General features: G+C 38.1%; 1 protein-coding gene across 1 annotated transcript in view; it reads right to left on the bottom strand.

Annotated features, from left to right (window-relative positions):
• Nucleotides 1-26536, bottom strand: part of LOC142349952 (TBC1 domain family member 31-like) — a 32572-nt gene extending 6036 nt beyond the window's left edge. Inside the window, exon 1 of the mRNA XM_075401813.1 lies at nt 25279-26536. Coding sequence (XP_075257928.1) covers nt 25279-26510 — 1232 coding nt within the window. The 5' untranslated portion in view covers nt 26511-26536. The remainder of the gene's footprint in view (nt 1-25278) is intronic.
• Between the last annotated feature and the right edge of the window lie 262 nt (nt 26537-26798).

Genomic DNA, 26798 nt, shown 5'->3' with positions numbered 1-26798 from the left:
TCAATTATATTTCATGAGTAGTGAGAAATGGGGTGGTCTACCGCACAGAAAAGGGATCCCGTCACTTATTAGTCTTGAACCCAAGCTTTCAGGGCTTTCATATGTTAATCATACTTTTTTAGCCTAAACCACCGAACTACAGGGGCATCATTTTTGAAACATTTTTGGCAATCATATACCGAACTTCATCAAGGTCAGTTCATACAAAGTTCGTTTTATGGCCCATTATTTATTGCTTCATCTGTGTGTTTGACATATCGCAAATTGACTAGCTTGCTTTTGGTCCTTTTTGCTTCTGTGTAATGTGTGCTCAATTTGCCAAACTGCTTCTGGGTAAATTTGACTTTGAATCAAAAACCGTTCAGCTTTAGACAAAAGCTAAAATTGGTTCCTTTCATTTTTGGTATCTCTATCTTTGCCGCCTTTTATCTGGTTTAGACTCATTAAAGACAGAGAAGTGCTAGTTTTGCGCATAAACAAAGGTTTCGAATATGTTAATTCAGATAACTATCCGCTTACCGAATATGCTTCAACCGAAGCTTTTCAATATCATGCAATTAGAATAATAAATGACGATTATAGAAAGTTAAGAGTTCGCTTAAAGCTTTATTTCAAAGTTTGTTAATGCGAGTCTTTCAGATTGATTAGAGGCACGTCATATTCTGATGCTAAATCAACTAGTTCAGGCGGCTCGTTTTCGCACCGTTTAGCTCGCTTCGTAGGTTTTACTTCGGCGACTGGTATCAATCTTTTATTTATTCTCTCCCTTCTTGCCCGCGAGTATTCTTGATGATAAATCAGCAGGGCAGTCAGCTCTCTCAGATGCACCGCTGTGTACTGTAGGTCCCACATGTCCCCGTTCATTGTGAATTTCTTGAAGTAGAAGAAGACGCTCAGTATTATGTCCATTGGATCAAAATACTTCACAGCAAACCTGTAGTAGGTGTTTTCGGTATCTAAACAGAAACAAATCATCTTTAATTTTGTAAGACAATACAATTCCGTTGAGTTTTGTCTGGGACATATACTAACTAACTATTCACAACCATTAGTTTGAAATCAATTGGTATCTAGTAAAGAACAAAATTTTACCCTTTATATCGCGAATCACCTCACATTTTTTGCTATCAACCCTCATCCTCTCGCACGCATTGAAGTTGATGACAATATGTCCCTCGCTGTTGAATTTACCGTCGCTAATGAGTTTAGGAATATCTCTTTCTAGTGTGCAGGAGTCCATGATCTTTGTGTAATGGTGCTCGGGTATTACAACGGATTGATTCAAGTAGCTTTCTTCATTTGCGAACTTGAAGAGCGTTATTTCAATGTTACTGCCTTCTACTGATTCGTCTCTCGCAACTCTTAGTAGGCGAGTTGAGGTTTTGTATTCAAAGAAATATCCCGCGGTTTGCATTTTAAGACACGCCTAGTTTATAATTATTTTATTTTGGAGTATGTTGAGACGGATCGGGAGTTGCGAGTGAGCTGCTTTTATACTGCTAACCTTTTGTTGATAGCGGTTATCATTGCATAAATCAGAAATATCTTGGCGTTTTCTTTGCTCATAGTCTACCTCATTGCATATGAGAAACTTGTGTCTTCGCCAAATTTGGTGCGACCTAAGCCTGCATATGTCAAAACTATCTTTTCAGCGTGAACGCTTTTCCTTCGGCTTATTCATTTGCAAATATTGTATCAGTTTATCAGCAGGTGATATCAACATCAAATGATTGAGCTGAATAACCGAGAGTTATTTCAATTGCTCCTGCGCTGAACAGTCAGGAAATACTTTGTCCGTTTACTAACTTTCTGTCGAATGTGAAAGATTTCTAAATTAAATTGAAAATACAGATTGTGATTGTGCCCCAAATCTCTAAAACGTGCATACAAAAAATGTGAGGTGAGATTCGCTCGCGTTATATTAAGAAAATGTTATCAACCAAATGGGAATTAGGTTGGTGAAAAAGTGAAATGAAATGGGATATGTGGGTATGGGGGAAATAAAGGGGTGGGGGGCGGGATTAAGGAATGCTAGGTGCTTGTGAAGAGCGGAGCTCTTCTTTTTTTTTTAAACTGAAAGAGCAGAGCTCTTCCTTTTTTTGAAAATTGTTACTCTTTTTGCGAAAAATTCAAATTGGTTTTGGGTTTACCCAATTAAGCTGCCTTAGATCAAAGCAAAACAAAGCAACTGATCTCTTTTTAAACTACAAGGTGAGGAGTAGTTTTCAAAGTCTGGATAAAATTCTGTTATGTTTCATGAAAATTTTTTCAAGCTTAGTTTTTGTAAAACCGATTTTCGTACGTCGAATTGAAATTACTTTCGATTAGCCTATTCGATTGGCTCACATTGAGAACATTATGCTAGGCTAGTTAAACTCGAAGAGTTGTGCTCTGCCTGCGTTAGGGCTTAAAAAGTTGGTTTATATTGGTCTGCTTACTGAATAATTATGCATAGGGACCAAAGAACTGAGACTTCCAGTCCCGCTAGACTTTAATTGCTTTTCCGAAACTGATCGGCATACAATTTCAAGATGGCTGTTCTCAGCAACAATTTCTCATGGTTTTTTTGGTACTGCTCAAAGCATTCAAAATTGATCTAGGGTTCAGTAGTCCTTGTGATGTGAGAGAGCTGCAATTAACAAAAGGGAACAGAGTTGATTTTTTGAGCATCACGGTGATGTTCAACATAATCGACTTAGTTCCATTCGTTTCTTGCAGCTTTCTTATACAATGCTAAGATTACTGAAATCGGTATTCTTTTTGATGTGAGAGAGTTGTGAGTTACTGAGAGAACGTAGTTGATGTTTTGAGCATCCGAGTGATGTTCAAATATTTGACTTTGTTCTGTTTGTTCTTTGCAGCTTTCTTATACATCACTAAGGATACTGAATTCTCCTTCCGCTTCGGTCAGTCTTGGCTACCTCTCGTCGAAGGGACCAAGCAGAAGTCGGGTGGGGGATAGTTGGAATATTGACCTCGAAAAACTTATGTTTTTTGAAGTCTGTTTTCCGACTATCCTCCACTACAGGACTTAAAAAAAGATGCTTGGATTACCGGTTTTAAATAAACTGGACCCTCGCATCTTTTCCGGCATGTTTAATTGAACAACGCCGGAGACTTCCTTGTAGCCACCTCCTACAAGGATTGAGAAAAAAAAACTTGACCGGAATCGTTTGTTTAGGCGTTATGGTGAAATGCGTTTTGTGTAATCAAGACTTTGCGAAACAACGAGATCTTCTCTTACATAGGCATCAAAAACATTCCGAGCTTCCGGATCATAGCTTTCGATGTGGTCACTGCCAGACAGTTTTTACGCTTGCCAAAAACTTAGTCAGTCACCTAAAGAAAGTGCACAAGTTTGATCGTTCAGTAAGATGCAACACCTGTCAGACCTTTTTTGGGCAACAGGAAGCATGGCAGAAACACTGCACAGAAGAGCATTCATTGACTGCTCCCTGTGAGAACAAATCCAGCTCGCTTCTGTCAAAACGATAATTTTTTATTGGAGCGTGAAAGAAAAGCTATTAGAGAGCACTTCCAGTCATTTCGGTTGAAATTGTCAGGAAATTCTAGTTTTGACCCTTTTGAGTTTCTTGTTACTAAAGAAAATGATATCATTGATTTCATCAACAGAAAACTGGAAGATCTGGTCTTGACAAAATTTGGAATGTGCATAGAAGTTAGGTTTGTGAAGCCGTTGACAGATGATAGCACTGTCTGTTTTTTTCACAGTCCAATGGAAAGCCTCACGACAGTTTAAACGGCCGACGAATATTTTTCACACGTCGATAAACTGCTGACTAAAATCAACGTTTTCTGCACGGCTGGGAGTGGATGGGTTATTGAAAAACTGAATCTAGTTGAGCTGAAGATAACAAAGTTTGCGCCACTCCGAGCCGGATCGTATATCGCTACCCCGCCGGAACTTGAAAATCAACGGAAATCGATTCTCAACATCAAGAATCTTAAAGACAATTTTTGTTTCCTTTACTCTGTGTTAGCTGCTCTTTTCCCTGTCAAGCAAAATCAAGAAAGACCTCAAAGTTATCGGCAACATTTTAGCGCACTATACTACAATCCAAAATGCCAGTTGCTTTAACTGAAATACCAACTTTTGAGAGAAATAATCAACTTAAAATCAACGTCTTCGCTTACGAACAAACAAAACTTTTTCCGGTTTACTTGAGCAAATTGAAAGGTCAAAGCAAAAGAATAATTTTGTTACTCTTATCAGAAGAAAATAATTGGCATTATTGCCTGATAAGGAATTTGGATCGTGCTATGAAAATTCTCCTGCGTTCACTTGCCACCGCAAACTCGAAGAACAATATAAGAAAATTTTGTGAGCGCTGTCTGCAGAGCATTGCGAGAGAAAAATTTCAGCTGCATAAATCTCTTTGCGAGCATCATCAACCTCAAGTTATTCAAATGCCTGAAGAAGGGACAACGTTGAGATTCAAGAATTGGCAAAAAACTTTTAAATGCCCGTTCGTGGTTTATGCAGATCTAGAGGCTCTGGACGTTCGAACGGATGACTTTGAACCAGTTGAGGAAATTGTCAAAAATGGCTTAAATCAAGGATCGGCTTCAAGTTTTGTCGTTGAGAAACAGTACCCTTGTAGTTTCGGTGCTGTGTTAGTTGACAGTAGAAACTCCGAAGTGCAACTGAAGAAGTTTTATAGAGGAGAGAACTGCATTTCAGTTCTGATGAGCACTTTGCGAAGTTGGGTCAAATGGGCAGACTCGGAACGACAACGCTTTCGTTTTCTAAAAATGTCAAAATCCGGGAAACGTGATTTCATTGAAAACTGGACTGCGCCGTGTTGCATTTGAGAAAAATGTTTTGATTCTTGAAGATAAAGTAGTCCATCACTGTCACTTAACTGGAGTTGTGCTTGGAGTGGCTCACTCGGCTTGCAATTTAGCTGTTACAGTTGGGTCGTTTCTACCAGTTCTCTTCCATAATTTGTCGCGATACGACGCTCATCACATAGTGAAGTATCTTGAATTGGAGGAAAACGAAATTCTCTCTGCAATATCAAGAACTGAGGAGACGTTCATTTCTTTCTCGGTCCAAGTTCCAATAAAAACCTATATCAATAAATGCGGCGTCGAGAAGATAGTTCGAAACGAATTACGCTTTCTCGATAGTTTCAATTTTATGGCGTCAGGTCTTGATTCCTTGCCACAGACGTTAGAGGATGATGATCTTAAGCTGCTTCGTAGCCATTTTGCACATTATTCAGATGCTGAATTCAAAAGAATTAGAAATAAAGGAATTTTTCCATACTCTTATCTGGATTGTTTTGAAAAGTTTGAGCATGGTCTTCCTGTTTACGTTTAGGATTGGAAAAATACCTTAACAGGGAAGATAGATATCACCGAAGAAATGTATCAAAAAGCTGTTGAAATGTATCAATTGTTCAAATGCGACAACTTTGGCGACTACCATGATGCATATTTGGAAACTGATGTCTTGTTGCTGGCCGATGTGTTCAAGTTGTTTCGTTCTGTTTGCATTAAGGTTTACCGCCTTGATCCAGCATACTTTTACAGTGCACCAAATCTAAGTTGGGACGCTATGCTGATGACAACAGACGTTGAGCTTGGATTGCTCTCGGATGTCGATATGCTTCTCTTTTGTGAAAAAGCAATCAGAGGCGGGCTCAACGGAGTAGGAGCCCTACCCCACTTTCGAGCAAATAACAAGGCTCTGAGTGATTACAACAAAGATGAAAAATCAGTTTATGGAGCTTTTCTGGATGTAACGTCACTATATGGAGGAATCATGATGAAAAAACTGCCAAAAGACGGATATCAGTGGGCTGAGTTTGCAAATATTGAGTCACTCGTTGAGACTTATAAAAGCAACAATACTGTCGGTTACTTTGTCGAAGTCGATCTCAATTATCCAACTTCAATTCACGACAATCATTCTGATTTTCCACTGGCTCCTGAGAAACTTATTATTCGCGACGACTGGTTGTCACCCTATAGCAAGAAGATAGCTCAAAACAGGACATCTGTTCAAAAGCTCGTAGAAACTTTATTTGACAAGGAGCATTACATCTGTCATATTTGAAAATTTGTTGTTTTATGTAGAACAGGGTCTGAAAGTAGTTGCTCTTCATCGCGTCCTACAGTTTAATCAATCAGACTGGTTGCGTCCTTATATTGAAAAGAACACCGCTATGCGAAAAAAAGCATCAACCACCTTCGAAAAAAAATTCTACAAACTTATGTCTAACGCCTGTTTCGGGAAAACTATGGAGAATAAACGAAACAGAAAAAATATTCAGTTTGTATCGGACCAAGTTAAAGCTTCGAAGTTAACATCAAAACCAAATTTTAAGTCATTCCAAATTATCAGTGACAACTTATGTTCCGTTTATTTTTCCGTTCCAAATATTAAATGGGACAAACCAACGCCTGTTGGAGCGGCCATCCTTGATCTTTCTAAACTTGCACTATACAATTTTCATTACAACGAGATGAGACCAAGATACGGTACGCGGATTTGCGTCACGTATAAGGACACGGACTCGCTTTTGTATCGCGTAGAGACTGATGATCTGTACAAGGACATGGAGGAGTTTAAACATCTGCTTGATTTGAGCGACTATCCAACATCGCATCCACTTCTTGACTCGACCAACAAAAAAGTACCCTTGACAATGACAGATGAATTAAATGGAGCCGTTTTGGAGGAAAGTGTAATCTTGCGATCAAAGATGTATAGCATCAAATTTGTTAGCGTTGTTAAACAGAGTGCAAAGGGGGTTCAGAAAGTTGTTAAGAAAACGCTTCATCACGAAAAATACCTTCAATGTCTTCAGACAGGTGTTAGCAGCAGGGCGCCTATGACCAGAATACATTCCCTTAATCACCAGATACAAGTTACCACAACAAATAAAACAGTTCTGAGCTGTTTCGACGACAAGAGGTTTATTCTTGACAATGGCATTGACACCTTACCATACGGTCATTATGCTCTCGGCCAGGATCCTCCAACACCATTCACAGCTTGCAGTACTGACTTGTCGAGCGATACCGACGACGACGACGTCGATCAAACTTCGCTTTCATCTGACGAAGAGCAAAGCTTGAATGAGTTCAAAGAGCTCACTCCCTTAGACGCAGATTCTGCCTCCAGGGCGTCAACGTCATCTTTCGGTTGTCAATTTTTTTTTTTAAATAATACAAATGAAACAAATTTAACTTGTGAATTTGTTTTAGCATCACCTGATCCCGGTTTTTTTCCGCGAGATTTTGATCAAAATGAACCTACGTTGAATTGGAGTGACCTGAATGAGGAGGATGATAGCGAGAAAGAGTGTGGGACTGGGAACCCTTTCATTGACGATGAGGCGATAGAAGACAAAATGATTAGCGAGAGCGACGATGAAAACTATTTACTTGAAGCATTGCCTGCAAAGCGGTCCAGGCTGATTGTTCCTTACTCTGATTCAGACTAGGGAGAAATTTAAGCATTTAATACAAGTTTCATTACAGAATTTTATATGTATGTTTAGACTGCAGTCGGCTATTAAAAAATCGTATCAAATTTACTTCATTAATCAAACCAACATTTTTAACTGCGCTCTCAACAAGGTGTCGAAATTGCTTCATCACACTTTTGCAATATTTGGAGTTATTGTAATGGGCATATCCAATCTTTTCAAAAATTTTTAATGCGGTATAAAGACAATACATTCCACACAAGTTAGAAGATTGGGATTGTGGATGAGGTGATGAGGCAATTTCATGAATAGTGTATGTTTCTCTATTTCAATAAATATTATGCGCCCTTTCGTAAAAATCGACAAAGAAACTAAGCGGAATTGGCAAGCTATTCCAAATTATAATATTAGTTATTGACTTCGCTGGCTTAACATGACTCAATCTTCGCCGCCGCTGTTTTGATTTTTTAGTAGTCCCAGCAAAGATTGAGTGAATAGCAACAATAAGAATCCAATGTGTTCCCCTCATATAAGAAGGCGAAGTATTTATTATCTGAAAGTGGGCGCCGCGTTTCGCTATTATCGGAAAATTGTTGGCCGACCAAACGCCTCCAAAAGTAAATTTTAGCAAATTGAAATTTTTGGCTACGTGCCTAATAGTTGCGTTATCCATTGAAGATGGTTTGGATTTTCGAGATCCTTTCTCCTACAAAAAAAAGTTCAACTGCTTCTGGAAGAGCTTCAGAGAAAAATAGTTTGAGGGTTATTGGTGCTCCTGTCAATTCCGGGAACAATGTAAGATTTTTGGACGCCTCTTGGGATGATGTCAGATCAAGGGTCACAATAGATTTGTTTGCAAAATCCTTCAGAGAAATTTTGTTTCCACCGTTTTTTAATCCCAGAGCCGCTAGACTGTAGTGATATATGCGAGCATTGTTCTCTGTGTCGACGGGAGTGCCTGCTATTGGTAAGCCGTTACCGCGTATTATTTCGATTCGTTTTGTGTCGTACTTGTGATATAAGAAAGGGTTCGTGTCTTTGGAGCCTCTAAACTTGTCATTCGCGACCATGCACAACGTCAAGCGTCTGATGGGCTCAATTCCGAATATGGACTCTTACAAAAGAGTTTTGCCCAGATTGCATGATAAAGCTTTTGCATAAAGATTCTATGTAAGGATATCTTGCAGGAGCTTTTAGCAATGCCCTTTCAATTGAAAGCCGAACGGACTCGGTCACGGTAATTTTGCGAACAAACAGCGAGGCTTTTTCAATAACTGCTGTAAACATTTTGTCTGAGTCGTCGTCTAAGCTAATCAGACTGAACTCGTTACTGGCGCGGTAGAGCTTTATTCGAATGTCAACTTCGGGTAGCATTAGTTTTTCGCAACTAAAAAAATCCACATATAGGGAGCCATAGAAATTGAACGTATAATTGTCGGTCACTGTCTCTTTTAGGCGGTATTGCAGCCATTCTGATTTATTGGCGTCTGATGAGGGATCTGGATCGTAAGTGTATCCCTGACAAGCCACCCAAGTCTCTTAACTATCACTGTTTGTTGTCAATTCAGTCTCCAAGAAGGCACGATGATGGTACGTGTTGTTACTGTCCGAGATCAGAATTCCATTGGCGTACACTTCTACTTGTGAAAAGAGACTGTGTAGTGCATTATTTGCAAAAACAACCTTGCATGCGTCGTCGCTTTTTATACGATCTTTTCCATCGGGTGTGTAAATAGCCACTTGTAGTCCGAGTTGTAAAAAATTGAGGTCGATGCAATTGCGCTGGTCGCCACTAATCAAAAAGTCTAAGGTTGGTCCACGAGAACCAACTTACGGGTAGATCTCCTGGTCGAATCCGCTTTCATAATTAACAAGCACATTGGGTTTTTCGAAAAAGTCTAGCGCTGTATGTGTTACTGGGTTGGCAATATCTATTGCTAAGCTCGTGAACTCGGTCATTTAGAACTTTATGTTCGACAAAATATCAGCTCGACTGCGTTTGGCTTTTGAGTTTTTGAAAGTGTTGCTGTTCAGGGATTTTGCTGTCCGCTTGCGCGAGGTTGTCTTTCTTATCTCCCGTTTGCTGGATGATAAGGATTCCTTGGGGGGGGGGGCTCAAACCCGCCGGCGGATGAACGGACGGCGTGGCGCCGGACGCGTGCGTGGTGCGCGGTCGTTTCGGCGCCGAACGAGACAACTCCACGGAGTCTGAGATTGTTTTTGAAACTGAGTCTTTTGCAGCAGCTTTGAGCTTCTTCTTGCCGGCTATCATCTGACCAATTTCTGGAATTGCTGCACTGACAAGATTCCGTCCAACCTTCTTTGCAATTGACAATGCGTATTTTTTCAAAAGAGGCAATGTGCAGCGACCAATCCGCACAGCTAGAGCGCCAAGACCAGCGGCGCCTGAACCAAACTGTCTGGCAGGGCCTACATGAGTCACAAAATTATCTTGATTTTTTGCAATTTGGGCGTCGTAATGTGCATCCATGAGGGCGGCGAGCGACTGCTTTTTGGGTTTGTAATAGGGAAAATGATTTTTATTGGGGCAATAATTGGAATTTCAGAGTCAACCAACTGCGTCCTATGGATAGAAACGGCATCAGTTGACCTGTTTCATCACGAATAGTTATTGTTATTGATTGAAATGATGACTTGACAACATCTTTCCACTGCAGATTCGAGAAAGATTGGTGACAAATAGTTGCCACCTCATTTAGTTTCCTATTTCCTGTACTGTTGATCGCAACTGATCTAAGAAGTGATGTAAAAGTGGTGCCGAGTATTTCATCCTGTATTAGATCACAATAGACAAACATTGTATGGCGCCCGCCTGAAATGTTAACTGGAAATGTTGGGTTGACACCAACCTTAAGAATGTGTGTACTGAGGATATTTTGAAGATCACCTGAAATGAGTTCTATGCTTGATGGTGTCTCAAAGGGTGCCCTGTTCAATGTTTGTTGGTCTTCTTCGTCTTCACTTGAGCTAGCGGCTGTTCGAAATCCGTCCTCCTCATTTTCTGTCGACTGAATTTCTTTTTGGTGGTCTTGTGGCACTACTTTTAGCTTCTGACTGGGACTCGATATACACCAATTGTAGGGCCAATCAGTTTGGTTTCTTGTTCTGAAACTCTTAGTAAAGATTTTTCTCATTAAGTGATCAATTGATGGGTAGTAGCCAGTGTCAACTGTGCATCTCAAGTTGGAAACTTTTGCTGAAATTTCTGTCGCACCCACAGGTTGCCGGCGACGGCGGCCTATGTGAACGTAGAGCTCTTCAGCACTTTTTGACTTTATTACCTCTTCGGCATCATCATCAACTTCAATATCATTATCATCAGAGGACTCCGATTTGTCACGATTAGGTTCTATTATTCCTTGTGTAACGTTTTCAAATTTAGCGGGCCATGACATTTCGAGCAATGCCACTTGCCAGTGGCCAAATTTTTTGTTGAGATCAATCGTTTTTGGCAATAAGTTTGTGAAGGATGCCATTGTGTTGCCGGGGTAAGTGTTCGTGGAGGAGTTTGAAATTAGATTTATTGTGAAGCTTTTAAAGCCGTCCAATGCTGCCATATCAAATTTCTGAATATTTTGTTAGTTCAGCTTCGTAAAATCTACCGTCTATCTTCGCCTGTTTCATGGGAAACAACCCGGTACGTTGGCGGGTTGAGCGTAAGAACCTTATCTATTCGAAATATCTCGTGACTGAATTGTATCTGATAACCACGATGAAAGGTTTTAATGTTTCTCCTTATTCGAACCGTTTCACCAACTGAAAATTTTAGTTTTTGGATCTTCTCGTTCAATGTGAGGGAAACCAAGAAGCTTGTATGTTGCTTGGTTACTTTTTTGGAGCGAGACCGGTCACTCTATTTACACGCGAGTTTCTTACATTGACAACGTTCTGTAGGTTATCTATGTAGCTGCTTGTATGATTTTCGTTCAGATACATGTAAATGAGAGACCTGATTGATCCGATATTCCGTTCTGCAAAAGCGCTTTTCTTTTCGTTCCTAGTTTGGTACAGAATTATATTTTTCTGCTCGCAAAATTGTTTAAAAGAGCCTAAAAATTCTTTTCCACCGTCAGTCCACACTTTCTCGGGTCTGATTTTTGTTGTCATTGTTGCGAAAGCTCTTCTAGTTGTGGTGGCGTATTTGTTTTTCATGGGTTGAACGCGCAGGAAACGACTCAATGTATCCACAGCAATTAAAAGATATCGACTGTTTTGATTCTCCGCAGCTAGTGACTGCATATCTGCTAGATCAAGGGACCAAATTTCATTCAAGCGGTATGATTGCACCTTTAGTCGAAGAAAACGGTGAGTAGTTTGTTTGAACTTGGTGTATGTTGCGTTTGTTTTGAGATAGGTCTCTACAGTTTTCCGCTTTAGCCCGGTTTCTTTTATTAATCTATGGATACTGCCGTAGGCTGATGAATGGTTTGAGTTTGTATAGAACTTGTGTGCAGTCTGTAGGTCCCGGCTATTGGTGATTGCTGATGAGATTACCCTTTCATTTTGGGATTTCGTGCAATTAAAGTTGTCTTTATTGTAGTCGCTTGCATTTCGTAAGCCAGAACACTGGTAATGCACCCAACCACCTATTGTGCAGTAGAAAAGTGGTCTCTTCTTTGTGCTCTTGCCCAAAAGTTTTTGACAACTTCCACATTTGAGCTTCTTGGCTGGTCCCGGGTTTCTCTCCAATCCAGCAATTATTAGAAGCAATTCAATAAGAAGGTATAGTGTTGAGAAGTTCAATATCGGGGAGTAAACATGGAGAGCCATGTGGTGTTCGAATCTCTTGTAAGTTTAGGGCTAACTGCCTTGGCGTTTGTATTTGCAACTAAGTGCTGTGCAATATTCAGCGCCTTAATCAATTCAAGGTCTGCAGATGAAATTTTTTTCGTTGGATGCTGAATGTTGATCGAAAGTTGAAAAAAAATTGCTGTCGGATGGAGGTCTTCCGGATTTGTTTTGTAATTTTCCTGTTTGCTTGTCAATGGCTATTGTTTTTGAGTTTTGTAACAATTTGACTATTGCTTTTGTTTTTTCAACTTTCCCACTTGACAGTCCAGTTGATAATAATTCTTCTACTATTTCGTTTGCTTCGTCTGCACTCAAATTACACTGCTGATGCTCCCTTCATATCATTTCATCAGTTTCTTGGTTTGACCCGCCAGGCTTAGGTGCTTGATTGAGGGTGGCTGCAACGCTCAATTGAGCAGCAACGTCTGTTTCCCTGTTTTTGTGGCTTTTAGAAAGTAAGTATTCTTGGGTGGTGGAAGATGAAATCTGGTTATCTACAACTGTTCTGGTTCCTTTCAACAGCTCGTTATAGGTTTGCAATGAAATGAGTAAAAATTTCTTTGCTTCCACGTCAGCTCGCTTGCTCATCTTTAAAATGATTTTGAACCGGCTCATAAATTAGCCTAATTAACTTCAATCCCTGATTGGTTGCGAGCAGTTTTTGTTTTTGACTAAACTTCACTTTCTTGTTGCAAAGAAATGTTAAAACGGTTTTGAATTTTTTCAATTTGCTCTCAGTTAAAGAAGTTTGAGCTAATGAGACATTCCCCTGAACAACGTTATAAATACAGTCAAGTAGAAATTTTATAAATTCATTATGAAGATGGAGAATTGCGAAGCGCTTCAAGACAGGTTTGAAGCTCATAAGCAGTTTGAAAGTAGTCAGATGATTCATCAAGTTCAATTTTGTTGTGTAAGGTTTGTGAACTGTAAAATATGGTAAAACTGTCTGTCAAGTTTGAACAGAGCCGTAGCTGCTCAGAGCATCGAGGATCCAGGTCAATCAACAAATGTCCAAATGGTTCCTTGGTTGCAGTTTTATATGCTGATATTAAAAGATTACGGCTGCCCAATTTTCAAGAACGTCGATTTGTATAATATCTCGAGGGTTTTTCATCAAAAGCATATGTGTAACATTAAGATCGATTGTTTTTGAGTTTTTACTTTTTTGATACAAATTATGCTTCAATAAAATTGCATGCTTGTTCTGGAGGCGACAAATAACTAGGTTTAAAAAATCTTCCTTTTCGCAGGCTTCCTTGTACACATCGTCGAAAACCACTAGTTGACGATATTTCTCATGACCAGAATTGATTTTGCTCCAGTCAAGTCCGTGAATGAAATTTAACTTTGTGCCAAGGCTATTGGCAAGCTCTGTATAAATTTTCTGCCAATGCTGATATACATATGCTATTTTGTCAAAGCTGGGAAAAATATATGTTCTTGTTTGATCAATATATCTGCAACCAGGCGCGTTTTTCCGGATCCACTGGGTCCGACCACCACCATCATCAAATGAGGTTCCGTTACAATAACTTTATTCATTTAGGTGTGGGAATGAAACAACCAATACTGAATGCCAAGAGTGACCAAATTTCGGGTCTTTCAGTTGAAAATTTGTTAACGAACAGAAAACAAAGGCTACTCATAATCGCTCCAATTAAAAGAAAGATGTGAATACTGTAAAATACCAATGATCTTTCAATGTTTCCACACAGTTTCCAAGGTGGGCGCTCCTCGTTGTTATCGTCAAAAATAATCTTACTGGCAAAATCCAATTGACAATCTGGCGAGTCGGCCATTACTATTGTGTACTCCTAGGCGGGGGCTCAGGCGTTGAAGTCTGATTTGATTGTTGTGATATAGCGACAAAGTATTCCAACAATTTAGAGGCCTCAACTAGCAGTTCAATCTCATCTCGAGTAAGATCAATTTCGGTTTGAACGGGAAGACCCACCTTTTTCCAACACAGTTTCCGCAAAATAATTTCCTGCTTCTGATTTTGGTTTATTAGTTGTAAAGTTGCGAGCTTAGAGATATGTAGTGTAAAGTTATCTAAGTTATTGGTAGTCATCTAAAACGGTAACGCATCAAAATAGGACCGATAAAATAGTTTTGATATTGTCCAAAAGAACACCGGTAACGTGTCCACACAAAAAATGGCTAGGAAAGTTTGAAACAATATATACATAGCCGGGCCCTGTTGCATACTGTTCTTTCATGAACCCAAAAGCATCATGAAACGCGGCATGCGTTCTCAAAATTTTATGATAGTTATGATATTTATGAGTCTGCTATTTATGAAGTCTGCTATCACCAGGTCCTATCAATCCACCATGTGAGGCCAGTTTGTTGATGACCTGGAGATCAGTACTTGGTTCAATGAACATACAAACTGCCAAAAAGGCATTCTTTGTTGTTTCGTTTCTAGGAAAATGCTTGGAAACAATATCAAAGTTGTTCAATACTTTATTAATGTCGGGAATATTTATCATTAATTTGCCGCAACCAACTGATTCACAGAATGAAGAAAATGGTGTTTACGGTCAAAGTTTCTTTTATCAGTTTTTCTTTGTTTGTTAGATGATTCATTGGAAACTGCCACTTCTTCTTTGCGCACCTTGTTCTCCCAGTCGTCCTCTAAAGGAGCGTCCCAACATTCCCAGCAGGTACACTGTGCATTATTCATTCCACACTGAACTTCCAAGTAGACTGAGTGATCCGTTCTGTAAATTGATCCCCAGCCAGTCGCTAATATGTCAATGTAGTCTTCTAAAGTGTTCTTGAAAGGAGAATCGGTGCTCTCAAGGCTTTCAATTTTCGTCAGAATTCTTCTCTGATAATCGGTCATGCCTGCTGGTTCTATTCGCCGATTTGGGCGAGATCGTCCAATTTCCCACACTGTCTCCATTGTGCTACACCTTTTGGGTGAAATGTCCATTACGGTATCAGCGTTTCTTGTGAACTGATCGAAGATTTCTCCCCGTCTTGTAATATCTGATACGTTGAGACGCAGGAATTGCTGATTGAACGTCTGAAACGCGCTTGTTGGTGCAAAAATTCTTGCCTTGATCTCAAAGAGTATTTTGCTTTCATGGCGAATATAGGATTTGGTAATCTTCTCCATATGTTTTGGATTGTCGTTTGTATAGACCAGAATGTGTTGGTGCTCAAATGAGATGTCGTCGCACCATCCGAAATGCTGTTGAGTCTTTTCTGGCTCAAGGTTAACCACAGCAAATTGCCATTCTGTGAACTGATCAATCCAGTGTGCAAGGCCTTTTGGTTGAACTTGGGTTGTCTGGTTGGCCTCTCTTGGGTCGGTCTTGCGTCTCTTGCTGTTTGAATCAAAAGGAAACTGAGAGGGAATGAGGACTTGAGCACTGTAGACTATGTAACGAAAATTATCCAAGTTTTCCGGCCAGCTATTCATGGTAACTGCTGAAATATAATGACTGTAAGTTCTGGATTGTAGTATTTATAGGCTGGCCTATTTATTCAAACTCAGATAAATTTCCGAAATTGTGATTGCCTTATTTGTTCAATCATGATAAAAAGTATTTAGCTGTTTGTTCAATCTTGATAAAGAGTAGTTTTGGGTTACAAGAAGGCAACTTGACCCAGTTGGTCATAACGACGTACCATCTGGGCCAAGTTGCCTTGTGATTTGCTCTATTTTGGGTCGTTTAATAGCTAAACTCAATTTTTTGTAGCTAGTCTCATTTAAGCATTCCTTATTTATGCAGCAATCCAACGACCGCAATTAGTGTTATGATGTTTTAAACAGCCAACCCAATAACTGTATGTTGTGATACAATGTTAGCATTAATTGGCTTTTGTGGCTCAATGATGTAGGCAGCGTTCTAGGTGTTCATTAGAGTGATTTTGGCGTAGGCTCGAGACCGGGTAGGGAGGGATCCTATATCTGTGCGGTAGACCACCCCATTTCTCACTACTTTCATGAAAACAATTAGCGTCAAAGTTGCCTCTTGATGGTACAAAAAACAGCATATATGCATTATTAGAGCAAACATATCACCTTTTAAAAGTATTCGTCCAGTAAAGGACGAGAAAAACTACGAAAACAGAAGTCGAATTGCCGCACGTGAAATCGCTCAAACCAAGAGTCTTAAACACCATTTCTCACTATAGTTTAAAAGCAATTTGAAAAAAAAATTCACGCCAAAAAAACTACTGTTTGTTGCTCCTCCTACTACTCCACCGTGATGAAATCACTATTCCAATTTGACTTCTCATTGACGAGAAAATTGCGAAAAAGTCTAAACAGATCTTAAAAAAGAGCGCACCAATAGAATTCAAATTCTTTGAATTGTAAAAACATAGCAGAAAGAGTCCCGAATTACAATCCAAAAAATGTCAAGAAACTTGAAACAAAGATTCTTCAAGCAACATCAAACAATGACAGTTAACAAAGTAAATGAGCCTATATGCAAAAATGAGCCTAAAATGAAAAATCTATGTTAAAAATAAAACACAAAATTTCAGAGAAACTGCCGTTTACAGGTTATCATTAGGAAAAAACACTTTATATAGATGTCGACACAGCGTGTCCTGAAAAGGAAAACACAATAAAACAATTTTGTGGAATTCAACAGGGCAAAGTTTGAAAAATTACTCCTACTTTTTTTACAGAAAGTAGTAATGAAATCATAAAAATTTAGATATAAATAGAAGCAACCAAATACGCTACATTGTGACTCCATAGAAAGCCAACGAGAACTGTCATTAGTGAAACTAAGTGAGAGCAACACAAACAAATACAAGAACTGGCAAAGTCGGAAAGTCTAAACTTCTCTAAAAATAAGTTGTTAAAGAGCTCTGAAAACTGTTGAATAGAAGCAAAGAGGCTCTGAGAACTGATGAATAAAAGCAATTAAATAGATTCGCAAATATGACTCATTATACAACGCAGACAACTGAAATTATTCAGACTACAAAGGACTACAATCAGACTACAACGAGGAGACAAAGTCTGACAAAAGCCAAAAAAAACTATTTTTTTAATCAAGCAATGTCAAGGTCACATAATCAGTTAGATTTCATTCCGTTAGAGTCGTTAAATCATGAGATGAACTCCAATATGTCTAATTATATAGCTAATAAGACGCATCATTAATGAGACTAAAATCACAAAACAACAAAACTACAAAAGCGCAAAATTCAGAAATTCTATGCTATTTTCAAAACAAGTCAAAGTTGCAAAAAATCCTTATTATTTGCAACAATTAGAACACAAAAAACTTTAAAATGGTGCAAATGCAAAAAAAACAGTAGTATTTTGAAGACAAGCAGTGGCAAAGTCGTGAAAACCATTAGAGATTAATAAAAAACCTTTAAATGGATCCAATAACTCATAAGCGAGCAAATGAGAGCATTCAAAGATGAGACACGTGAAAGAACAAAAAAATAAAAGAGGCAAAAAAATTGCATATTTTTTTAAAAACAAATAGTGTTAAAGTTGTTAAAACCGCTAGATTTTAATTCAAAACACTCAATTACATTAGGTATGCTTCATTGGAGATCAAATTAGACTTGCCAATAATGAAAGCTAGCCACGCCAAAATTTCACGCCAATAAATTCAAATTCTTTGAATTGTGAAAACATAGCAGAAAGAGTCCCTAATTACATACCAAAAAATTGAATAAACTAATGTCATGAAACCTGCAATCAAGATTCCTCAAGCAACATCAAACAATGACAGTTAACAATGTAAATGATCCTATTATATGCAAGAAAATGAAAAATCTTCGTACAAATAAAAAAACCTAAATTCAGAGAAACTGCCGTTTACAGGAAAATCATTAGGAAAAAACACTTTATATAGATGTCGACACAGCGTATCTTTAAAAGGAAAACACAATACAACAACTTTGTGGAAATCAATAACATACAGGGTAAGAGGGTCAAAAACAGAGAACTTTGAGAAAATCATTTTGAGAACGCTGAATTAAGAGAAACAAAAGATACATACTGAAATCATTAATCCCATGAAAAATGGAACTTTAGAAGTCATACAAGCGCTATTAAGGTTTCCGTAAGATGAACAAAAGGAACAACGAAAGGACCAAAAGGAATACATATAACCGACTAACGTCGGGCGAATTGCTCACAGACGACCAGCGAGCGGTTAGCTTCGGTAAAAACTAGCTGGAGCGCAGAGATACTAGCAATGGTGGAGGATTGCAATAAGGGTTAGGCTATTGGGGGCGGGGAAGGGCAAGACGAGAGGGGGGTCCAAAACAGCCAGGTGGAAGGTAGAATTGGGGGTGCGCGTTTGCTAATTGTGGGGAGAGGGGGGCTGAGATGGCAAAACTTCCAAGACTAAGTACCGCCCTTCATCATGAAATTGTCCGCAAAACAGTTTTCTTGTTTCCAAATCATAGAAATGCAAACCTCAATTAACTCGCGCCTCAATAATGCAAGACAACCTAAAAGAGAAAAAAGGCTAAAAGTGACAGAATTTTGGCAAATTTCGACTAAAAGAAATTTAATTTGATATCAATCGACTCCAAAAAGTTTTTTCATAAAAAGAAAAAAGACGCTCCATCAATACTCTTCAAGAGCGCACCAATAATATCAACCAGTAAACCGACAGTGCACTAAACATAGCTGGCAGATTTCCAGAAAAAAGCCGCTCAAAAAACAGTAAAAATAAACAGACCAAAAAAGTTAGTCTTTTCATTGAAGGCTGAGATATTATATTTTGATTAAGAATGTATTGCTGCCTCTATTAGGTGCTCTCAAATAAGCGTCAGTAAGAGTGACACATATTCACTTGACCTTATCACTTGACCTGGATTAATGAATACCAGAAAGAGCAATGGTCCCAAAATTGAACCCTGTGGAACTCCGCTTGAAACGGAAGCCCATGAAGATAAACACCTTTCAGCCTTGACACACTGTTCTCTGTTCGTTAAATAGGAAGCTAGCGAACGTAATAAATTTCCATCAATTCCAAAGCTTCTCAATTTGTTTAAAAGTAATGGGTGTTGAACACAATCAAAAGCTTTGCTGAAATCTGGATATCGGCAAAATACATCATCATCCTTGTCATGAGCTTTGTAAATTTCATCAAGATAGAATATAAGTTGAGTAATTGTTGAGCGTCCATTCATAAATCCGAACTGACGAGGAGATATTCTCTTTCTGATAAAAGCATATAGAGCGTTAAAAATAATTCGTTCAAACACTAGGGATAATTTACTTAAGTTACTAATTGGACGATAAGAATGAACAGAATTTGGAGCCCGTTTTAAAAGTTGGTATGATCATTGCTTTCTTCCATAATTTTGGATATGTCGACGTTTCAGCAGTGCTTTGAAAGAGTTTCATGACATGATAAGTTAAACTATCTGTAGCCATCCGAAGGAAGTCACCTGGAATTTTGTCAAAACCTTTTCCGAGGGAAGCTTGTGATAAGGCGGCTCGAATATCATCCATCGTAAAGCACAGCTCATTTAAGGTCCGTTGTTCAAAGTCATCGAAGAAACCAACGGCAGGCTGATAGACTGTCATAAAATAAGCATTAAAAGCATTCGCAATGGACGGATACCCATTATGAATTGTATTTTCATATCTCATTTCAGTAGGTAAGAGCTCACTCTTGAGTCTCTTAATAAGACGAAAACAACTTGAGGCGCCAGTATTATTTGAGGCAAACTGATCAAGATAAACTGCAGTGTCAAGTTCCATTGACACTTCTACATCTCTGCTAAGTTCTTCCACCAACACAGAAGGAAACTTCCAATGATTTTTAACAACGTTGTCGCGTTTATTCAAAGCATGAATAGTGTGCGAAGAATAGAACCATGGTAAATTATTCCTTTTCAATCGTTTCATAGTTGTATAACTGCTAAGAAGATCATCCAGATATTTCAAAAAGAAGGGTACAAAATCCAGCGATTTTGTATCTAATGCTAAGGAGAGCAAACTAAAAGACAGAAAACGACTGATAGAGGAATAGCAATCACGAGAAAGAAATTCAAAGCTAGAGTACTTCTGAGAATTAAGCTCTGGCAGGTCAAAGCAAGTTTTAACGCCAAAATGGTCACTAAAATCAGTTTTTATAATGTAGTTTAAAGGTAGATAAAGATCGACAAAATTAGCAAAAACTAAGTCCAGCATATGACCACCCTCGTGTGTGCCATCCTGAACTATCTGTAGAAAATTATTTTGTATTAAAAGGTCGGAAAAACTTTCAATATCATTATGAGATGTTGATGTGAAAGAGACTAAGTCAACAGTTGGCTCATTGAAATCGCCAGTAATAATTGTTCTACCATTGAATTGTTGCAACAACTTTCCAAGTGATTCAGATATTTGTTTCCATGGTGGACGATAATTGCTTGTTTTAGGTGGAATATACAAACATATTACAAGAACGGGACAAGTAGCGGTCTTTACTTCAACAGCACAAATAAAATTATCAGAGAAGCAATTTCTGACATTGCTAATTACATTATTGCTTTGAAGAATGGCAACAACACCATGAGCACCTTTCTCTCTGTTAGCTATGGCTGCTACAGTGTAGTTATTATCGAAGGTCAACTTCGAGTCAAAATCAGAATCAAGCCAAGTTTCTGTGAGGCAAACAATCTGCGGACAATGTTTAGATAAAAAATTAGTCAGCTGTTAGACATCAAAAAATATCAAAAAAACAACTGCTATGAACTCAAACTGCCAACTATATTCCTCTATTTCTCATGAGCAACTTGTCATTAAATGTCGATGAGTCCTCTCACTGTTACTATTAAATGATAGTCATAAATAACAAAAAATCGCAATAAAACTCGCTGAAACGTTGAAAACACTTAGTATAAGTCATAGAACGCAACAGCTACTGAAGGACACAATTACATCAATTAATTGGGTCCTCAATGACCACCGTTGAGACCTGCCATCAATGAGATTAGGTGATAAGAGAACATCAATAGCTGTGAACTGAAATGACTTGCTTTAACTGAAGCCCTTTTAGCAACCAATTAGACTTGTCAATAATGAGACTAAGAGTTAGACAAAAAAATACGAGATAAGACTAAGAGTTAAAAAAAACTCGCAGAACTCAAAAATTCTTTCAAAATTTTTGAGAAAAAGTGGTGTCAAAGCCATGAAAACCACTAGCTATTAACTCCAGCCATTAATTAGGTTCTTTTATACCTCATTAGCATCCATTCAGGCCTGTCATTGATGATACTTAGCGCTAAGACAACGGATAATTTTTTTAAAAAAGGGCAAAATCTAAAATTCACTAATATTTTATGACAAATAGTGGCAAAGTCATGAAAACTTTTAGCTGCCCCTTAATGAATTCAAGCAAAGGCAAATACCGTCTTAAAAGTACTGAAGGAGAGGAAACAGAAGTCAAATTGACGAACCTGAAAAAATAGAATTCAACTGGGAAATATAGCTTTGGAGTTAAACGGAACATTTAAATGGACAAAAGTAGAGGTTTTGAAATGCAACATTACAACATCTGAAATATCCAATGATGGTGTTCATTTAAATTTAGCTGGAGTACAAAAAATTGTCAAGAGTATTCGGAACTATTATCAACAGCATAATATTACTGTGTCACAAAACAACATTGCACTGCGACAAATTCAGCGTTTCTAATCAATCCTTTGGTTGTGTGACTTAGTTTTTTGTCAGCAAAAATGAACATTTCCAAACTAATAGTTTTTGCTTTTTTACTTAGCACCTGAAATGAAAAGTTTATATATTCGGTTATGTCATACAACCAAAATCATGATAATTATAAAGTGAAAATTAGGTTCCGCTTTTTTCGATTTTTGAATATGTGCAAAATAGTTCTTTTACACTTCATGCGCTTGTTACTAAGTGGTGATATTCATCTAAATCCGAGCCCCTTTTATCAGATTCGTGAATCGGACATGCTGATAGACATAGTTACAAAAGATTGCAAAAATCTAAACATTTGTCTCTTCAATGCACGTAGTTTAAAAAAAATATATCACTTTTTCATTGACTTTTTGACAAATTTGACTCAAAACACAATAGTGATCCTAACTGAAACTTGGTTGAATGAAACAGATATTTATCCGGAGAATTTTTTGAGTCAGCACAAATTTTATTCAAAATCAAGGTCATCAAAGACAGGAGTAAATAAGGGTGGGGGTGTTGCCATCTGGGTTCCTAGAGACATATCTTCAAAACAGCGAAATGATCTAAATGTACTCAATGAAAGCTTTTTTGAGTCCTTATGGGTAGAAATATCCGGACTATAGGTGAACAAAATCCTAATTAATGCTTCTTATTGTCCAAATAAAAACTTGGGAAACTATTTCATTGACGAATTAACATCAGAGACTTCCTCGGCGTACTCAATCACTGACGAAGTTTTGCTTTTTGGCGATTATAATCTCAATTATTTCAACAAAAGAGAATCCACTTTTTTGGATGAATTTGCCAGTAATTCCGGACTTACCTTGTCAAACATAGAAAAACCAACACGAGCCACCAGCCAAGGCGTAACACTAATTGATCATGGGTTTTCCAGCAAAAACCAAATTCAAGATGTTCAGATTTTTTCCCCATCAGTTGAAATTGATCACTTGATTGTTTTGTACACTACCAATTTTTTCGTTGAACCTAAAAACAGGAAGCAAAGTTTTACCAGTAGAAACAAAAGAAAGTTCGATGCAAATAAATTTAGTCTCGATCTTTCAAATCAGGACTGGAGTAACTTATATCAATGTGAAGATGGAAATAGCATGTACAATGTTTTCATAAACGTTTTCAGTACTACTCTAGAGTTGCACGCCCCACTTATAAAAAGCTTTCAACCAGAAAGAAAAAATGCTGAAAAACCTTGGCTAACAAAAGAGCTGAGAGAAGAAATCACAAAAAAACATAGACTTTTTAATATCTGGAAAAAGAACCCATCGGAGCAAGCGCATACCATTTTCAAATATCAGAGAAATTTGGTTTATAGACGTTTAAAAACAGCCCAAAACGAGTTTTGCAAATAATTTTTCAAAGATCTACCAACAAGTAAAGAACAATGGAGTTTCATCAAAAAAAGAATTGGCAAAGAAAGGGAGTGTCTCGTTATAGACAAACTAGTCAATGGTGAAAGAGAAGTAGAAAATGAACTTGATATTGCAAATTGTCTCAATAAAAGTTTTCAAAAACTAGGCTTATACAATAGACAATATGTGAGCGCTCCAAATATTTCTCACATAGAAGTTAGGGAAAAGTTTTGCTTCAGAACAGTTACACTAAAGGAACTCTATGATGCCATTGATTCACTCGACAATAAGTCTCCGGGTCCAGGCGTTTTTAATGCTTGGGCAATCAAGGCAGCAAAGTTTGCAATTGGAACCCATTTGCAGTTTGTTTTAAACACATGCATTAGTCAAAATATTTTCCCGGAAAATTTAAAACTTGCTTTCATTAGTCCGGTCTACAAAAAAGGGGATGTGAAAATTTGTGAGAACTATAGGCCTATCTCAATTACTCCAATGTTTGCAAAACTCTTTGAGCGTATACTTCTCAATCAGGTTAACGAATTTATGCAAAAAGAAAAATCTTGAACGGTACACAGTTTGGATTTCAAAACATAAGTCTTCTACAGATGCTGTTTTACACTTAATCGAAGCATTACAAGAAAACTATGATAACTTAAAAATTTCAGTTGCCGTTTTTATCGATCTAGCTAAAGCATTTAATTGAATATCGCACGAAATTTTTCTCAAAAAGATTGAAGCTTACGGTTTTTCAGAAAGTGCAGTTGATTTATTTGCTTCATTTCTTAAAAACAGACAGCAATGTGTTAAGATAAATGATGTTTACTCGGAATGGTTGGAAACAAATCATGGTGTTCCACAGGGAACCGTTTTAGGGCCACTAGTTTTTCTTCTCTACATTAATGATTTTCGAGAAAAGGTACAAGGAAACTTCGACATAATTCAATTTGCTGATGACACATGTTTCCATTTTAGCAGAAACAATGTCATCGAACTGGAAAAATCTGTTTCTGAAATACTGGAGAAAACAGATAATTATTTAAAGGAAAACAAATTAACCATGAATACCGGTAAAACTGAAATTTTTTGCGTCTCGAAAGAAAATGAAAATTTTAATCCAATAGTTTATCGGGGACAAGAAATTAAGCCACAAAGTCACTGCAGATACTTGGGTATAATGATTGATTCTAAATCAAACTTTCAATTTACAACTCAACAAAGTCCTGTCAAATATGGCCACAGCGATTAGATCCATATATCTTATACGTTATCCGTTACCTCTGAAAGCACGATTGATGCTATTCAAATCCCTAGTCCTTTCTCATTTAACGTTCAGTGCTCTATTTTTTCAAAACTTGAAATTTTCTGAAATGCAGCGAATTAATCGACAAATCAATTGGGGAATTAAAGTTTGCTATATGAGAAAAAAGTTTGAGAGATCTACAGATCTCTTAGTAAAATCTAACAATTTGCCTGCAGAACTTTTAATAAGCCAGATGAGCGTTTCAAAACTTAGGAATGATATTTCATTATTGAAATCAGATGGCACTGAGAGTTTTTCTCTGAGTGGTAATGTCTTAGTAAGAAAAAACAACAGAACTGAACAGCTAATTCTCCTAAGGTCGAGCAGTCGATCATTACAAAAAAAAGCATCCAAAAATGGAATAAACTTCCGCGTGAAGTCCGGACTATCAGATCACGCTCAAAGTTTAAACGCATGTTAAAACAGCATCTGCTCCAACAATTCAAACTTGTACCGTTGGAAAGGAACGTTGGTGGCTTCAAAAGTTATTTTTACCTTTAAAAAACGGAACCACTAATTTTGATTTTTAACATTGTACTAATTTTATATATATAATTTTAAACTTGTAATATTTAACCCCCGGGTTATATTTTCAATTTAACAAAAAAAAAGAATGGCTTTGAGATTTGAACATCTAAAGCCAAAATAAGCTGCTGGAACATCTACAGCCAAAATAGATGAATGCTAAGGAAAGACCTTGCAGATGATAAAGGTGGAGCTGAGTGATACGTTGATTGAGTGGACTCCTCAAAACAGTGGCCACTTGTAACCGAATTACAACTTTGACTACCTTCTGTGACCACTTTGAGTAAAGGCACTGGTGCTCGATTGAGATGTGATGACAGAGTTTTCACACAGTACACGTGAACAGAACCATTGTCCATGACAGCTGCTATGTATTTGCCATTAGGACTGGAGCTGAAATTGAGAATAGGGTTCTCTGTATCCCCTAAATCGAACAGTAGATTGCACTTATGAATGTGGATCACTCTCAAGATGCCGTCTTTGCTCAAAACCGACAACATTTCGTTGCAGCCGTCGCCAAATTTGTCAGCGAGGAACTGGACCTGCTTTACAGTCTTTACTTTACTGGGAAGTTGGATTACTCTAAAGAGCCTCCTCGAATCCAACGAGTACACGTGCAGGAACTTACTTCGGCCAGCTGCTACTAGAAAACGGCTGTCTTCCGATACTGCAACAGTTAAATAGTGAGATCGCTCCTCATTCGAAGAAGGGGGAACTGGCAACTGGAATTTGCACTGCAGGGAATCGGATTCCCAACCAAAAATGGAATCATCTTTGAAACAGGTTATGATGGTGTTACTGAGAGGGAGAAAGAACACTTTAAGAATGCCCATGTTCTCTCGTATGTTAAGCTTTCGCCTACGGGTGAAAGAGTCTAAATCCCACAATTGAGCAATGTTATTGGAGGCAGTGAGAGCATAACGACCTGAAGAGTGGATAGAGATATTGTTGATAGGCGAAGTGTGACCCTTCATCCAACCGAGTAGGTCCCTGGTCTCCATGTTGAAACACTTGACAGAATTATCCGCACAACAGACTAGGAACTCATTCTTGTGTCGTGTGCTGAAGGAGAGAGCAGTGACGGCTGATCCCAATCTCTGACACAACTTCACTTGGTTTCGATTCAAATCAAAAAAGTAAACTTGGCCGTGCTGGTCTCCCATGAGGAAACAATCGCCCAAATTGTCAAAGGAAACGTGAAGAGCTCTCACCGTTTTCCCTTCTATGGCTAGAGATACATCTTTCCTATTATAAATTCTCAACATTATTCCATCATCTGTTGATGGAAGTGGCTTCCGATTCCATATCTTTCCCTCTTTCCGTTTAGCCAAATCTAAACACTGCATCCTACGGATCTGAAAAACATCGCAATTACCTTCCTTCAGCACTAAAATATTTAGCATGTGTTGCGGCTGCTCAAGAATCTCAGCGAAACCGAAATATCACAGCGTGTTTCTCTAGCCAAAAAATGGTTCAACAAGTGACGTTAGAAACTATCGTCCGATCAGCTTGCTTCCAAAGCTTTCTATTGTTTTTGAAAAAATGTTGTTCAATTTTTTGTATCCACTAGTTAGGCCTCTAACCACAAACGCTCAGCACGGTTTTATGAAGAGACGCAGCACAACTACTCAACTTATTTCATATTTTGATGTTCTTTACAACAATCTTGACAAAAATTTTCCTTGTGCTAG

This window comes from Convolutriloba macropyga, chromosome 11 (assembly GCF_964194025.1).
Source record: "Convolutriloba macropyga chromosome 11, txConMacr16.3, whole genome shotgun sequence".
In the NCBI taxonomy this organism is placed as follows: domain Eukaryota; kingdom Metazoa; phylum Xenacoelomorpha; order Acoela; family Convolutidae; genus Convolutriloba; species Convolutriloba macropyga.
This window is presented reverse-complemented; position numbering and strand designations above follow the sequence as displayed.